The sequence below is a fragment of the Scyliorhinus torazame genome, chromosome 12 (assembly GCF_047496885.1).
Source record: "Scyliorhinus torazame isolate Kashiwa2021f chromosome 12, sScyTor2.1, whole genome shotgun sequence".
NCBI classification, from domain to species: Eukaryota; Metazoa; Chordata; class Chondrichthyes; order Carcharhiniformes; family Scyliorhinidae; genus Scyliorhinus; species Scyliorhinus torazame.
Window position 1 is genome coordinate 94,641,309 of NC_092718.1, and position 17,224 is coordinate 94,658,532.

Sequence of the window (17,224 nt, forward strand, 5' to 3'; positions counted from 1 at the left end):
GAACCCTCACGATATTTAAGCAGCATTTAAATGAGCAGTTGAAATGCCATAGCATATAAGACAATAGACAAAGTGCTGGAGAATGGGGTTAGAAGAGTAGGTGCTTGATTGCCGGCGCCGATGTGATGGGCTGTAGGGCCTCTTTCAGTGCTGTAAAACCCTACCACCAGGCCGAGCCAGTTACGCGGATGTCCAACAGCAATACAGGAGAAAGCAGACGGCCTGGATGAGCAGGACAGCGTGGTTCAAGATGGTAGCTGACCACCCCTGAAAATAAATTGGCAAAGGGCGTGCGATCTATGACTTGTGCCAGAGCTGTGGTGTCTGCAGAATGTGGCCGAGGCAACTTGTAAACTGCTAACAACACCGCCTTCCCTTGCGGCCTCGAAAACGCAATGAGGAGAACCAGGCGGCCATTCTTGCACTCAGAATGTGTTCCATTGACCCTCGCATCCAAACGTGAAATGGCATCTCTTAGCTTCAGGTAACAACCACCAGAATTTCTGAGAGACATTGTAAGTGATCTGAATAAGACAAAAAAAAAACAACCTCCCATGGGCAATTAGGCATGGGCAATGACCGAGCCCAACGATGCTGACATCCCCAAAATACGGGGTAGGATTTTCCAGTGCCCGGGCTGTGTGTTTCTCAGTGCCTCCCCGTTCGCTGGCAGTGGGATTCTCTTTTCCCGCTGCTTGTCAATGGAATTTCCCATTTAAGCTACTCCACACCGCCGGGAAACCCATGCTGCAGAGACACCCAATGGCTGGAGAATTCTGGCCAAGATTTTTTTAAACCCTCAAGTGATAAAATTAAGTCACCATCGTCCCCGATGAACATAGGCTGCTTTCCCCTTTGACAGGGAGAGCTGACTGGTGGTGATTTAACCCGAGGATCACCACACCACAGGCAAGGGGCAAGGTTGAGAAGGCGGGGTCTCCGTGAATTGAACCCGCGCTACTGGCCTCGCTCTGCATCATGATCCAACCAACTGAGCTAAACCCTCAAGTACTGTGTAAAGGAGACTGATCGCTATTGCGTTTTACCCAACGCCTGTTTTAGTTATGTCCATCCTTCCCATTTATAGTGTTTTATTTTACTTGTATGCACTTTAAACAGCAGCTAAACAGCGAATTTGCACTGAAATCACTCGGCAGGATTCTCAGTGTTGATGCCGGGGCAGAATTCGTAGACTTGCACGACAACAAAACTGCCGCCGCAACTGGACCGATTCAGCGACTGTTAAGGGGCTAGAACTGACACCACATGGAACACAATCGATTTCAATGAGAAATGGCGTGGGATTCGTGATTGACACTCGGAAGGCTGTCAAGCTTCAGCCACACATACACATTTCACTCCCCACACACACCATCCCAGCCAACAAGATGGCATTGGTTGTGCTGGAGCACACTCATCCTGCTGATGGGTCGGCTGGGGCCAGAGGGCACCTTGGGGGCTGGCCTGGGGGGCACCCATATGACCTATGGCCCTAAGGTCACAGTGGGCTGTTAACGGTGTGTGCAGCTGTATGGCTGCCTTGCCTGCCGCGGCAATGGTTTTCCATGATCATCCACTCTGACCCCACAACTCACCTCCTGACCACCCCTCACTTGTTACACCAGCCCTGGCAGAAGCCCCCCACCAGCAGCACGACTGCCAGCAAACTATGGTGATGTTGGACATTTTCCGTATCCTCTCCCTCAACAGCTACGGCGCCCACTTCAAAAGCACAAGTGAACCTCGCTGTCGGGGAATTGCCACGATGGAGGGGAGAATCGCGGACACCCTGGAGAATATTGGGTCAGACCCACTAATGATATGCCAAGGATGTTTACTGTACGTGTGGAGTGGAACGCACTGACGCCACTGTTGAGGCACCGGAGAATTGCGATTTAGCCTGATACCGGCGCCCGCCATGACTTTGGCGTCAAAACCGATTCTCCACCCAATCGTGTTTCCCGATTCTGGTGGCAGCCAATGGAGAATTCCACCCAACATATTTCTGCTTCTGCAATAACTTGACATTTTTTTGAACTCAGTACGATGCAGCATTGGATCCTACAAGGTTGTGTCAAAATAGGGAAGGTTCAGTTCATTGAACGTCATCATTGAGGAGGAAGATTTGTGGATTCAGTCCCCCTCTCAGACACTGAGATAATATGAGGAAGGCGATGGCAGCAGAACCCCAAGTGGCTGCTCTCCAACAAAACAAGGGCCAACCACTTCCAATCTCCAAACCCTTAGTCAAAGGACACCACTGCCGGAGGGGCGTGCGGTATGTTTGTTCCCGTCTATTTATTGAAGCTGCTGATTTCTGTGTTCTGTCATTGACTTCCCGCTCTACTTCCTGTCAGGGTAGGCTGGATTACATTTTCCTTCCTTTAACGTTAGTGATTGCAACATTGTGCCAGACACGTAATTTAATCCCACTCAAGAAGGGTTTTGATCAATTAAGACTGTGTCACGATGAGTTTACAACGGGGTCCAGTCATCATTTTCATCCTGGTCTGTATCCTTTCTCAGTGGTGTGAATAATATCAAAGGAAAGCAATTTCCCCACAGCAATCTCTCCCCCCCCCCCCCCCCCCCACCACACACACACACACACACACACACACCCTCCAAAAAAATATGCTTCACTCATAACAAAAGCAGAAAATGCTGGACAATCTCAGTGTCTGTGGAGCAGGGACGGAGCTAACATTTCAAGTCTGAATCACTCTCTTGTTAACCCTAGGTTTGACAAAGAGTCTTCCAGACACGAAACGTTAGCTCCGCTTTCTCTCTCCACAGACGCCATCAGGCCTGTGGTGATTGTTCAGCATTTTCTGTTTTTGTTTTGGATTCCAGCGTCTGCAGGAATTTGCTTTGATCTTTAATCATACAATCTGTGATGGTACATTCTGTAACAGTACACTGCGTTAGGTAAAAGGCAAGGCAGGTTAGCTTCCTTCATGGCAGTTTCTGGCATTTTGAATGCTTTCACGACATTTACAGTTTATATTTGCAACCTTCATGGCATGTCAAACACTCAGCCCCAAGAATTTCACCCCGTTTCCTGGCCCCTCGGGCACTATGGTGGGAGGGCCCTTAGACAACGACCTGCCCCCATTGTGCCTCTGCAGCGGCTGTCCCAAGCTTCAGTGCATCTCTTGGCGTGCAGCCCTAAACCCTGGAATGTTACAGTCTACAACACTCAGTCAGGGCCAACTCTTTGTGCAGGAAGATCAACAAGTTTCGGGAAGGCCAAAGAGCGTCTTTCACCGGGACCAGATGTTCACAGACTCGCTATTAAGGCACACTCGGCCACCGACATCAGCACAAGAGTCCATCTCGCTGATGGCCAAGAAAGACCCAACTGAGTGCAGGTCCAACAGACCCATCTCGCTGCTCAATGTAGGCGCCAAGATCCTGGCTAGGCGACTGGAGAAATGCGTACCAGAGTTGGTCCCAGAGGACTAGACGGGCTTTGACAAGGGTAGGCAGCTGACATCGAACATCGGGCATCTGCTGAACATGATAATGACCTCACCCGGAGGGACAATACCAGGCGTGATCATCTGCCTGGACGCAGAAAAGGCCTTCAACAGAATTGAATGCAAGTACCTCGTACTGGACTGGTTCGGGCTTGGAACAAGGTTCACCGCCTGGGTGAAACTTCTGTACAGCGCTCCCATGGCAAGCATGCGGACCAACACAACCAGCTCCACATGCTCCCTGCTGCACAGAGGCACAAGGCAGGGATGCCCGCTGTTCTGCTGCTGTTCGCTCTGGTAATCGAGCTACTGCGATCGCCCTCAAGAGCGTCAAAATTGGAGAGGTATCCAGAGGGGAGACAAAGGGCAGAGAGTCTCATTCTATGCGGATGATCTGCTTCTCTACGTTTTGGAGCCCCAAGCCAGCATGGAAGGAATCATGAAGTGTTTGGTGCCTTCTCGGGCTAGAAATCCAACCTGGGCAAGAGTGAAAATTTCCCAATGAACCCACAGAGGGGGAGGGGGCAGAGTTGGAGGGACTGCTGTTCAAACAAGCCCAAAACAAATTCCGCTACCTGGGGATCTAACTTGCCCACAACTGATACGGATCCACAAATGGAACCTGACGAGTCTGGTGGAGGAAATAAAAAAGGACCTGCAGAGGTGGGACACACTCCCACTCTTGCTGGCAGGAAGAGTGCAGATGATGAAGATGAACATACTGCCCAAGTCCTTCCTGTTCAAATCCCTACTGATCTGCATCCGCAAGGCCTTCTTCAACACGGTAGACAAACTGATCATAGTGTTTGTGTGGGGTGGGGGAAGAAACCAAGGGTCTCAAAAAGGGTCCCATACAGGACAAGAGGCATGGGAGCCCTGGCCCTCTCAAACTTACAGTTCTACTACTGGGCAGCCACAGTAGAGAGAGTGAGGATATGGGCGAAGGAGCCAGGAGCAGAGTGGGTGAAGATAGAGAAGGGTTCCTGCATGGAGACTTCCCTCAAAGCCCTTACCATGACAGCACTCCCACCAACCAAACACTCAAAAAGCCCAGTAGTGACAGCCATACTCTGGACATGGTACCAATTGAGGCAACACTTCCGCCTGACCGAAGTGTCCACCATAGTTCCCATTTGTAACAACCACAGGCCAGCAACAATGGACACCACCTTTTATAGATGGAGACAAGATGAGGGGACGTTGACAGTTAATGATAATCATCATTATTGGTGTCTCAAGTAGGCTTACATTAACACTGCAATGAAGTTACTGTGAAAAGTCCCGAGTCGCCGCACTCCGGCGGCTGTTTGGGTACACCGAGGGAGAATTTAAAATGTCCCATTCACCTAACAGCACGTCTTTCGGGACTTGTGGGAGAAAACCGGAGCACCTGGAAGAAACCCATGCACACACGGAGAGAACGTGCAGACTCCGCACAGATAGTGAACCAAGACGGGAATCGAACCGGCGTCCGTGGCGCTGTGAAACAACAGTGCAAACCACTGTGCTACAGTGCTGCCCATCAGAATGGTGCCATCCCATTTTGTGCCCAACACAGGATTCTCTGCCGCATCAGGAACTCCCTACTGGCAGCATGTGGCAGAGAATCCACCCCATGATACTGGAATGTCAGATATGTTGTATTACAGATAATTGGTACAGTAAGGGTTAAAAGCCTGGGTTAGTGTGTGCATGACTGCTGCAGCCATGTTGTAAAATAATCCTGATTCAAAAGGCAAGTATGTTTTGGGAGCCAGAGGTGCAATTAGGGCATCATAAAAAGCTTGCGCTAATGCAATTTTGTTTGAATTAAGGGGGGTTCCCTGCAGAATTAATTAGATTTCAGCTTGGTAAGATGATGTAATTACTGGGTGGCGCTAAGGTATCAGGAATTTTTCAGGAAAGCAGAGTTTCAGTTTGAGAGTTAGATGGAGCTGTGAGCAGAAGTCAAGCATTTTGCTCTCACTGCAGTTACGTTGAAGATATGTCTGTGGACCGGATAGCAGTTTCTTTCCTAGAAGTTCAGGTTTGTCTGATTAGAAGGTGAGCTGAAACAAGTTGAAAAGCATCTTCTGGGAAAAAACACCGAGAGTTTCTGCATAGTTCTTACAGGAGTCAAGTCTTTTCTTTAAAGCATTGTCAAAAAATCTCTTTTCACAATGAATATCTCTGTAAAGCAGGTACTCCTGATTGCTAATGGTATATAACAGGGGATTGAGAGCTGAGATTTTGTTTTGTTTTGAGTGTGAATCAAGATAGCAGTTAAGGGTTACTCTACCACTGCATTGATTAGCATTGTTTAAGAAGTAATAGAGGTTACTTTTCTCCGTGCAATGTTAAAGATTTTAATTCTCTGTTAGTAATAAAGTTTGTTTCAATAAACCATGGGCTGGATTCTCTGCAGTCGGGATTCTCCGTTACACCGGCAGCGCACCCACGCCTGGAGATTTCCTGACAGCATGGGGCTGCCCACAATGGGAAACCCCATTGGCCGGCTGACCGGTCGGAGAATCCCACTCCAGTTGGGCCACGCTGCACCAGCGTGATGGAGAATCCCACCCCATATCCCTAATTCTTTGTGCAAGCATTCCTGGAATGAGAATCCTTTCCTCATAGTCTTACAAAATTAAAATTAAACATTGAGTTTTCTGCCCAGTATCCTAGCCACTGCTTGGGTGTGGTCTGGGATCATGGTCTGGGATCATATCAATATCATGCTAGCTGCCTGAACCTGACGTAAAATAAGGATGGAATCACATGGGTGATCAAATACTGAAAATAGATTTCTACACTTTTGGGGGATAATGGTTTCACTCTTAGGGTTTAGACTGCCAGGCACTTTTCTTCAAAGTTCCTCAGCAATCAAGGGGAATTCTCAACATATACAAATAGGAGCACGAGGCCACTATTTTGTCCCTCGAGCCTGCTCTGCCATTTGCTAAAATTGTGAAACTGGAACCGTGATGTGGAGTGGAGAATGTCCGACTTTAGAGTTATTGAAATTAATTCTTTCACCAGAATTTAACAACGATTCCCATTGCCTGATGAACTTGTGGAAATGAAAGTATGTCCCCGTGGACCAGGTCGCAGGAAGCTACAGAACCGTTCCAGCACAAGAGGGAGCCATTTGGCCCATTGCACCAGCGACGGTCCGCCATGTCGAATATCCTCTCCTGCTTGCTTTTAAGCAGCACTGTTGCTGTGGGTAAGTTTTGGAGACGTGATTATCCCGCTCGGCATCCTTAATCAACTTTATTCATGTTCAGTTCCAAAGGGAATGTGCTCACTTCCAATCTATATTCTTCCAACTCTCACAAAGAAGTAATTCTGCTTCACTGATGTAAACTGTTTCCAGATTATCTCGACGTTCATTCATGGAGCACACACCCACACACAGCAGAGCCCAGTTTATGTTATGATTTTTTTGTGCAAAACCACATTAAACTATTTCTCCGAAGTCAAAGTTCTCACCTTGTGCCCTCAACGGGACAGATAGGCAAGATGGAACAACAATTTACACTGCACTGGAAGAGAGTGCTGATTGATTTGGCAAGTGGATGCATGACAGTGCCTTGTCCAATGAGAGGCGGCCTGCCTGCTTTTAACTGAAGCAAAAGCTTGGCTGTTAACTATTCCCTGCTGCATCAACCATGACTACGCCTCCACCAATAAGAGTCCATTTTGTGAAGGCGATGGCACCTCAGACTGTCCCTCCTTCACCAGTCCATAACATATAGGCAACTGCTCTCTCACCTATGAATTCTCTTTCTCTCACCACAAATGCCATTCATGATCAACATCTGTGATGAATGTAGGAATTTCAGATATATTCTATTGTATGTATTTGGTGCGGTAAGGGTTAAAAGCCTAGATTAGAGTGTGTATGCCTTCTGCAGATGTGCTTGTAAAAATCTGGTTTGAAAGGTTGGGAGCCAGGGTGCAATTAAGCCTGCGTATAAACTTGGGCTAATGCCGTTTTGTTTGGATTTGGGGGGGCTCCCTGTGGAGTTAAATAGATTTCAGCTTGGTACGGTTATGAGGTAACTGAGTGGAGCTATATTATCAGGCATGTTGCAGAAAAGCAAGTGTGTAAAGTTTTAAATGGAATTGTGAGCAGGAGTCAGGCATTTTCCTCTCACTGCTCCTCTCATTGCAGTTCAGTTAAAGATATGTCTGCAGACAGATCAGCAGTTTATTTCCCAGTGGTTCAGGCTTGGCTGATTAGAAGAGGAGCTGAAACAAGTTGAGAAGCCTACAGCTTGCGAAGAATACAGCCAGAGTTTCTGCATGGTTCTGACCGGATTCAGGTCTTTTCTTTAAAGTTGTACCAAACATAGAAACATAGAAAGTAGAAGCAGGAGTCTATTCATCCCTTCGAGCATGCTCCGCCATTCATTATGATCATCAAGTTCAGTACCCTGATCCTGCCTTTCCCTCCCCCCATATCCTGTGATCCCTTTAGCCCCAAGAGATATATCTAATTCCTTCTTGAAATTACCCAACGTTTTGGTCTCAACTACTTTCTGTGACAGCAAATTCCATAGAGTCACTACTCTACCGAAGCTAAAGAAATTCGGCATGTGCATCAACTCATGGGCAGTATGGTAGCATAGTGGTTACCACAGTTGCTTCACAGCTCCAGGCTCCCAGGTTCGATTCCCGGCTGGGTCACTGTCTGTGCGGAGTCTGCACGTTCTCCCTGTGTCTGCGTGTGTTTCCTCTGGGTGCTCCGGTTTCCTCCCACGGTCCAAAGATGTGTGGGTTAGGTGGATTGGCCATGCTAAATTGCCCTTAGTGTCCACAAAATGTTAAGTGGGGGTTACGGGGATAGTGTAGATTCGTGGGCTTCAGTAGGGTGCTCTTTGTAAGGGCCAGTGCAGACTCGATGGCCCGAATGGCCTCCTTCTGCACTGTAAATTCTATGATTCTCTGACACTCCTAAACTTCTACAGATGTACCATAGAAAGCATCCTACCCGGCTGCTTTACAGCCTGGTATGGCAACTGCTCGGCCCAAGATCGCAAGAAACTGCAGAGTGTGGTGAACGCAGGCCAACGTATTACACAAGCTTGCCATCCTCACATTTATTCTGTATACACCTCCCACTGCCTCAGAAAGGCAGACAGCATTGTCAGACACCCCTCACTCCCAGGCTTTGCCCACTTCCAGACCTTCCATCAGGCAGAAGATACAGAAGTCTGAAGACCCACATATCCAGACAGAGGAACAGCTCCTTCCCCGCAGTTACTAGTCTCCTCAACAACTCTTTCTTGGACTGAGCTGTTCTCTGTAAGAATAATATTCACGGCGCTCTTTGCTGCTCTTGTTTGGCCTTGTTCCACACTGTAACCAATTACGATTTGTTGATGAACCACTGTCAACGTACTCTGTCGATTATTCATTTGTCTACTATGTACGTACTGTGTACGTTCCCTTGGCCGCAGAAAAATACTTTTCACTATACTTAAGTACATGTGACAATAAAAATCAATCAATCAATCTCTTTAGGTGAAGAAATTTCTCCTCACATCAGTCCTAAAGCCCTTCTCCTCAAACTATAACCCCCAGTTCTTGGACTCACCCACCATCAGGAACATTCTTTCTGAATCTACCCTGTTTAATCCTGTTAGAATTTTGTACGTTTCTATGAGATCCCCTTTCACTCTTCTAAACTCCAATGAATATAATCCTAACCGATTTAGCCTCTCCTCATATGACAGTCCCACCATCCCAGGAATGAGCCTGGTAAATCTTCACTGCACTCCCTCCATAGCAAGAACATCCTTCCTCAGATAAGGACACCAAAACTGCACACAATACTCCAGGTGTGGCCTCACCAATGCCCTATACAATTGCAGTAAAACATCTCTATTCCTATACTCAAATCCTCTCTCTTTGAAGGCCAACATACCATTTGCCTTCTTTATTGCCTGCTGGGCCTGCATGCTTACTTTCAGCGGCTGATATATGTGGACACCAAGGTCCCACTGAGTATCCACCTCTCTCAACTTACACCCATTCAAATAATAATCTGCCTTCCTATTTTTGCTGCCAAAGCAGATAACCTCACATTTATCCACAATATACAGTATCTACCATGCATGTGTCCATTCACTCAGCCTGTCCAAATCTCGTTGAAGCATCTCTGCATCCTCCTCACAGCTCAATCTCCTACCCAACTTTGTGTCATCTGCGAATTTAGAGATCATATATTTTGTTCCCTCGTCCAAATCATTAATATATAATAATAGTTGGGGTCCTATCACAGATCCCTGCAGTACCCCACTAGTCACTGCCTGCCAATCAGAAAAAGACCCATTTATTCCAACATTTTGCTTCTTGTCTGCTAACCAACTTTCTAGCCCTCTCGAGACACTACCTGTAATCCCATGCGATTTGTTAATCTGCTATATGACACCATGGCAAAAGCCTCCTGAAAGTCTAAATAAATCACATCCACTGGCTCTTCCTGGTCAACTCTACTAGTCACATCTTCAAAGAATTGTAGTAGATTTGTCAAGCATGATTTTCCTTTTGTAAATCCATCCTGACTTTGATTACACCACTGTTTTCCAAATTTTGTGCTATGAAACCCTTGATAATTGATTCCAGCAACTTCCTTTCTACCGCAAGTCATGCTGCAGCTGTACAGAACCCTAGTTAGGCCGCACTTGCAATATCGTGTTCAATTCTGGTCGCCACGTTACAAAAAGGATGTGGAGGCTTTGCAGAGGATACAGAAGAGGTTTACCAAGATGTTGCCTGGTATGGAGGGCATTCGCTATGAGGAGAGATTGGATAAACCTGGTTTGTTCTCACTGGAACAAGAGGCTGATTGGCGACCTGATAGAAGTCTACAGAATTATGAGGGGCATGGACAGAGTGGTTAGTCAGAAGCTTTTTCCCAGCGTGAAAAAGTCAATTACTAGGGGACACAGGTTTAAGGTAAAGTTTAGAGGAGGTGTGCGCGGGAGGTTTTTTGCATAGAGGGTAGTGGGTGCCTGGAACTTGCTGCCGGAGGAGGTGGTGGAAGCAGGTTAGGTAATGACGTTTAAGGGAGGTCTTGACAAATACATGAATAGGATGGGAATAGAGGGAGATGGACCCTGGAAGTGTGGAAGATTTTAGGTTAGACGGGCAGCATGATCGGTGCAGGCTTGGAGGGCCGAAGGGCCTGTTCCTGTGCTGTACTGTTCTTTGTTCTTCGTTCGTTGACGTTAGGCTGACTGGTCTACAGTTCCCTGTTTTCTCCATACCTCCCTTTTTGAATAGCAGGGTTACATTCGCTACCCTCCAATCTGCAGGAACCATTCCAGAGTCCAAAGAATTTTGGAAAATGAGCATCAATGGATTTACTATTTCTAGGGCCACTTCCTGAACTACTCTGGAATACAGATTGTCAGGCTCTGGAATTTTTCCACTTTTAATCCTGTTAATGTCCCCAAAACCATTTCATTTCTGATACTAATTTCCTTCAGCCCCTCACTAAAACTTGTGTTTCTCTGAACTTCTGGTGCAGTCAAGCCTTCCTTTGTGAAGACAGAAGCAAAGTACAAATTTAATACCTCAGCCATTTCTTTCCTGTTGTGAATTTACCCATTTCTGACTGTAAGGAGCCTAAATTCATTTCTATCAATCTTTTTCTCTTAACATACCTATAGAAACTTTTACAATCAGTTTTTCTGCTCCCCGCTAGTTTACTTTAAAATTGTATTTTCCTCTTCTTAATCAATCCCTTGGTCTGCCTTTGCTGAGTTTTAAACTGTTCCCAATCCTCAGGTCTATTGCTTTTTCTTGCTAATTTAGATGCCACTTCTTTGAATCTAGTACTATCTCTAATTTCCCTTGTAAGCGATGGTTTGGCCACAGTTCCCTTTCCACTCTTGATTTCTCTCTTTCAGAAAGAACATCAACCTAAAGCAGATATTGCTGAGTGCTAACTGTATTTTAATAGTGGACTGAGAGCTGATATGATTTTTTTTTGTTTGAGTGGGAATAAAGAAAGCAGTTAAGAGTTACTGTGTTCACTGCCTTGATTAGTTTTGTTTAAGAAGTAGTTGTAAGTTATGTTCTGGTGTGATGTTAAAGATATTTTAATACAGTGTTAGTGATAAAGTTTGTTTTAATATACCATATCCCTGGAGCAAGGTATCTTTTCCTCACAAAATTAAAACCAAATAATCTGTCCAGTATCCTCGCCACTGTTGGAGTCTGGTCCGGGATTGTAATAAGTCCCTTTAGCTTTTGCATGCTGCTAAACAAAAACTCAAGTGAAGTCTTGTGTTGCATCTATGTTCAGACTGCACAGTTACTATTTTGCAAATGGGTTCACAAGGTTGCATCGATTCTCAGTTACAGGTGGCGTTAATCACGTGCTGGGCGAATGCCCAGAGGTGAATTGTGAGGGTCCCCATTCGGTGACTCTAAATTGCTCCGACCCATCCTACGCACGAGCGACACTCGTCCAGTGGCGCCAGACGGACACGTTCGGGAAGTGGAAAGAACTCCTTCTCCTGCAAGTCTTGAATGGGAGAATCACAAACGCCCCAGGCCGGGCTGACTTGGGGCTGTCCGCGGAGAGCTGTGTGGAGCACGGGGACTGCTCGCTGACTGTGACACCTATGAGGGAGGCTCCTGGGCTCTACCATTGCATTGTGTGGACCCCAAAGTGGATCTCTGAACAAACGATACGCCTGGTGCATAAAGGTTAGATCTTTAGCCTGCAGTCTCCAATAGATTTCGTAGACGAGGAGAACCTTGGAAATCCGAGGAGCCCTCAAGTTTCCTGGTCTTTCAGCATTGGCTGAGGTGGCACGGTGACACAGTGGGTTAGCACTGCTGCCTCACAGCGCCAAGGACCCGGTTCAATTCCGACCTTGCATGACTGTCTGTGTAGAGTTTGCATGCCGCCCCCCCCCCCCCCCCCCCCCCACATCTCCCTGCGTGGGTTTCCTCCGGGTGCTCCAGTTTCCTCCCACAGTCCAAAGATCTGCAGGTTAGGTGGCTTGACCATGCTAAATTGCCCGTAGTGTCCAAAGGTTGGTTGGAGTTGCAGTGTTGAGGGGGGTGGGCCTAGGTAGGGTGCTCTTTCGGAGGGAGGGTCGGTGCAGACTTGATTGGCCGAATGATCTCCTTCTGCACTGTCGGGATTCTATGGGGTGCCAGACAGTACAAGGGTCCAGCCAGACCTGTAAATGTCCCAATAAATAAAATAAACGGCATTTACATCGCGCCTTTAACACCATCTGAGTTGCAAAGCAATTTAGAGCGTAGAAAGGATGCAACAGGGAGGGCCCTTCTCACAAAAACATTACCTAACTGCTCAGGAGGCTACAAAAGAATGACAAAACTAATCAGACAACCATCCAGAATGTCGAGTCTCTCTAGCAGACAACCACAGAGTGTGAGTGAAGCCTTGCACAGCTATTGTCATGCTGGGAATTAGATCTCATATTCATTGTCCACTGAGGTTAAGATTTAACAAGTGTACCGTACAGGAAATGATTCAGACTGCCATGGTGATGATCGTTTGATGACAATAATCCTTTTCTTTCAGAATCTTCTTCCCACCTCCCAATCATTATGGGTGTCATCCTGGCCATTATCGGAGTCATGTGTTTAATCACCACAGTGATTCTCATTTACAGAAGGTGCACGCTCATTCGGCAAGAACAGCCTGGTAAGATTTGGATTGCCCTTTGAACATCCTGGTGACATATGAAAACCAAAGAGAGATAAAGAGAGGATTGTGTGTCATGCAGGTGCCCCTATTCTGTGTACCTTCCTCCATTTGGTTTATGTCTCAATAGATCCTATTGAAGGCAAATGGATAAACTGCCCAGGCACATCACTCATGGGATGTGTGTATTGCTGGCTAGGCCAGCATTTATTGTCCATCCCTAATTACCTCATGAGAAGGTGGTGCTGCACTGATTTCTTGAACCGCTGCAGTCCCTGAGGTGTAGGTACACCCACAGTGCTGTTAAGGAGGGAGTTCTAGGATTTTGACCCAGTTGATATTTTTCCAAATCAGGATGGTGAGTTTCTTGGAGGGGAAGCTCTAGGTAGCGGTGTTCCCAGCAATCTGCTCCCCTTGTCCATCTAGATGGTCGTGGGTATGGAAGATGCTGTTGAAGGAGGATTGGTGAGTTCCTGCAGTGAATCTTGTAGATGATACACACAATGGGTCACACAAACACACCTTGTCTGAGAGGTACACCAAAGGAAGGAGCATCAGTTTTCCTGAGAACTTTGCTAAATAAAAAGTGATGAAATTTGGAGTTTCAGATTTATTGTATTATGTATTTGGTGCAGTAAGGGTGAAAAGCCTGGGCTGTGACTGCTATAGTAATGTTTTTTTAAATGTTCTGGTTTAAAAGGCAGACATTTTGGCTACAAGGAATAATTAAAGCATCTTAACCGTTTGGACTAACAGAATTTTGTTTATATGAAGAAGATTCCCTGGGCATTAGATAATTAGAGACGGTGGCGGGATTCTCCGTCGATTTGACGCCAAATCGCAATTCCCCATTTCTTCGGCAGCGGCACCAATGCATTCCGGAATGCACGTACAGTAAACACCATTTCCATATCATTAGTGGGCCCGATCTGGTATCCTCCAGGACCTCCACGATTCTCCACCTCCAATGGGTGAGTTCCCGATGGAGCGGTTCACTTGTGCTTTTAAAAATCATGAAACCTGTGTGTCTGATCAGGGAGAGAGAGGAGGTAGGACATGGAGAGGCGCGACTGCGGGCTGGACACTGGCCGTGCTGGCTGGGGTCGGGGGGGGGGCCCTGCTAGGGCCGGTGGAGGGGGTGGGGGGTAATGGGGGAACGGGTTGTGTGGCAAGGGCAGCACCTGCTGATGGGACCCCTGGCTGACGGATGCCAGGTCCAGAGGTCCCCATGGTGCCGGATTGGGGGGGGAGGGCATGCGGGGCAGAGCTTGTAGTGCCAACCAGAGCCACCATGTAGTCCAGTGGACCTGGTTGGGCATGGAGGTATATACCATGCTAACATGTCAGCCTTTCGCCCCTGCAGACAAAGGATATTGGAATTCAACCAGCAATGGTGGCCTTCCTGCTGGTCGCTGCAGCCCCGGGGGATACCCTGCAGCTGAACCAGCTGGAGTGCTTGAGGAGGAGGAAGCTGCAGCATCAGAGTGGGCCCCAGAGGAACAAGAGGCAGCCACCAGGATGGAGAGCAGGCCGCCCAACAGGCTGAGGAAGAGGACATGCAAAGGAAGCGTCACATCTGGCCTCGTGTATACTGGTGGCTCCTGTCATTCGAGGACCTGCTGGACCGGGCATGCCGCCGAAGACTTCGGCTGAGCAGGGAGACAGTGCGGCATATTGGGGCAGCACGCTAGCACAGTGGTTAGCACAGTTGCTTCACAGCTCCAGGGTCCCAGGTTCGATTCCTGGCTTGGGTCACTGTCTGTGCGGAGTCTGCACATTCTCCCCGTGTCTGCGTGGGTTTCCTCCAAGTGAACATAACATAAGAACTAGGAGTAGGCCATCTGGCCCCTCGAACCTGCTCCGCCATTCAATGAGATCATGGCTGATCTTTTGTGGACTCAGCTCCACTTTCCGGCCCGAACACCATAACCCTTAATCCCGTTATTCTTCAAAAAACTATCTATCTTTATCTTAAAAACATTTAATGAAGGAGCCTCAACTGCTTCTCTGGGCAAGTAATTCCATAATTCAAAACCCTTTGGGTGAAGAAGTTCCTCCTAAGCTCAGTCCTAAATCTATTTCCCCTTATTTTGAGGCTATGCCCCCTAATTCTGATTTCACCCGCCAGTGGAAACAACCTGCCCGCATCTATCCTATCTATTCCCTTCATAATTTTATATGTTTCTATAAGATCCCCCCGCATCCTTCTAAATTCCAACGAGAACAGTCCCAGTCTACTCAAACTCTCTTCATAATCCAACCCCTTCAGCTCTGGTATTAACCTAGTGAATCTCCTCTGCACACCCTCCAGTGCCAGTACGCCCTTTCTCAAGTAAGGAGACCAAAACTGAACACAATACTCCAGGTGTGGCCTCAGTGAAACCTTATATAACTGCAGCATAAACTCCCTAGTCTTAAACTCCATCCCTCTAGCAATGAAGGACAAAACTCCATTTGCCTTCTTAATCACCTGTTGCACCTGTAAACCAACTTTTTGTGACTCATGCACTAGCACACCCAGGTCTCTCGGCACAGCAGCATGTTTTAATATTTTATCATTGAAATAATAATCCTTTTTTCTGTTATTCCTACCAAAATGGATAACCTCACATTTGTCAACATTGTATTCCATCTGCCAGACCCTAGCCCATTTACTTAACCTATCCAAATCCCTCTGCAGACTTCTGGTATCCTCTGCACTTTTTGCTTTACCATTCATCTTAGTGTCGTCTGGGAAACTTAGACACATTGCACTTGGTCCCCAACTCCAAATCATCTATGTAAATTGTAAACAGTTGTGGGCCCAACACTGATCTCTGAGGGACACCACTAGCTACTGATTGCCAACCAGAGAAAAACCCATTAATTCCCACTCTTTGCTTTCTATTAATTAACCAATCCTCTATCCATGCTACTACTTTCCCCTTAATGCCATGCATCTTTATCTTATGCAGCAACTTTTTGTGTGGCACCTTGTCAAAAGCTTTCTAGAAATCCAGATATACCACATCCATTGGCTCCCAATTATCTACTGCACTGTGGCTCCCAATTATCTACTGCACTGGTAATGTCCTCAAAAAATTCCATTAAATTTATTAGGCATGATCTGCCCTTTATGAACCCATGCTGCGTCTGCCCAATGGGACAATTTCCATCCAGATGCCTCGTTATTTCTTCCTTGCTGATGGATTCCAGCATCTTCCCTACTACCGAAGTTAAGCTAACTGGCCTATACCTGCTTTCTGCCTACCTCCTTTTTTAAACAGTGTTGTCACGTTTGTTAATTTCCAATCCGCCGGGACCACCCCAGAGTATAGTGAATTTTGGTTAATTATCACTAGTGCATTTCCAATTTCCCTAGCCATCGCTTTTAGCACTCTGGGATGCATTCCATTAGGGCCAGGAGACTTGTCTACCTTTAACCCCATTAGCTTGCCCATCACTACCTCCTTAGTGATAACAATCATCTCAAGGTCCTCACCTGTCATAGCCTCATTTCCATCAGTCACTGGCATGTTATTTGTGTCTTCCACTGTGAAGACCAACCCAAAAAACCTGTTCAGTTCCTCAGCCATTTCCTCATCCCCCATTATTAAATCTCCCTTCTAATCCTCCAAAGGATCAATATTTACCTTAGCCACTCTTTTTTGTTTTATATATTTGTAGAAACTTTTACTATCTGTTTTTATATTCTGAGCAAGTTTACTCTCATAATCTATCTTACTCTTCTTTATAGCTTTTTTAGTAGCTTTCTGTTGCCCCCTAAAGATTTCGCAGTCCTCTAGTCCCCCACTATTCTTTGCCACTTTGTATGCTTTTTCCTTCAATTTGATACTCTCCCTTATTTCCTTAGATATCCAGGGTCGATTTTCCCTCTTTCTTCTGTCCTTCCTTTTTGTTGGCATGAACCTTTGCTGAGCACTGTGAAAAATCACTTGGAAGGTTCTCCGCTGTTCCTCAACTGTTTCACCATCAAGTCTTTGCTCCCACTCTACCTTAGCTAGCTCTTCTCTCATCCCATTGCAATGTCCTTTGGTTAAGCACAAAACACTAGTGTTTGATTTTA

At 46.7% G+C, this 17,224-nt stretch overlaps 1 protein-coding gene across 5 annotated transcripts in view; it reads left to right on the forward strand.

The window, feature by feature from the left end:
• Window positions 1-17,224, forward strand: part of LOC140386571 (uncharacterized) — a 35,405-nt gene that overhangs the window by 5,172 nt on the left and 13,009 nt on the right. For 4 of the 5 annotated variants that reach the window (XM_072469006.1, XM_072469003.1, XM_072469005.1 and 1 more), the window contains exons 2-4: window positions 6,498-6,684; window positions 11,832-12,185; window positions 13,036-13,158. In XM_072469006.1, coding sequence (XP_072325107.1) covers window positions 6,546-6,684; window positions 11,832-12,185; window positions 13,036-13,158 — 616 coding nt within the window. In that variant the 5' untranslated portion in view covers window positions 6,498-6,545. The remainder of the gene's footprint in view (window positions 1-6,497; window positions 6,685-11,831; window positions 12,186-13,035; window positions 13,159-17,224) is intronic. The other variant, XM_072469007.1, reaches the window with a different exon arrangement.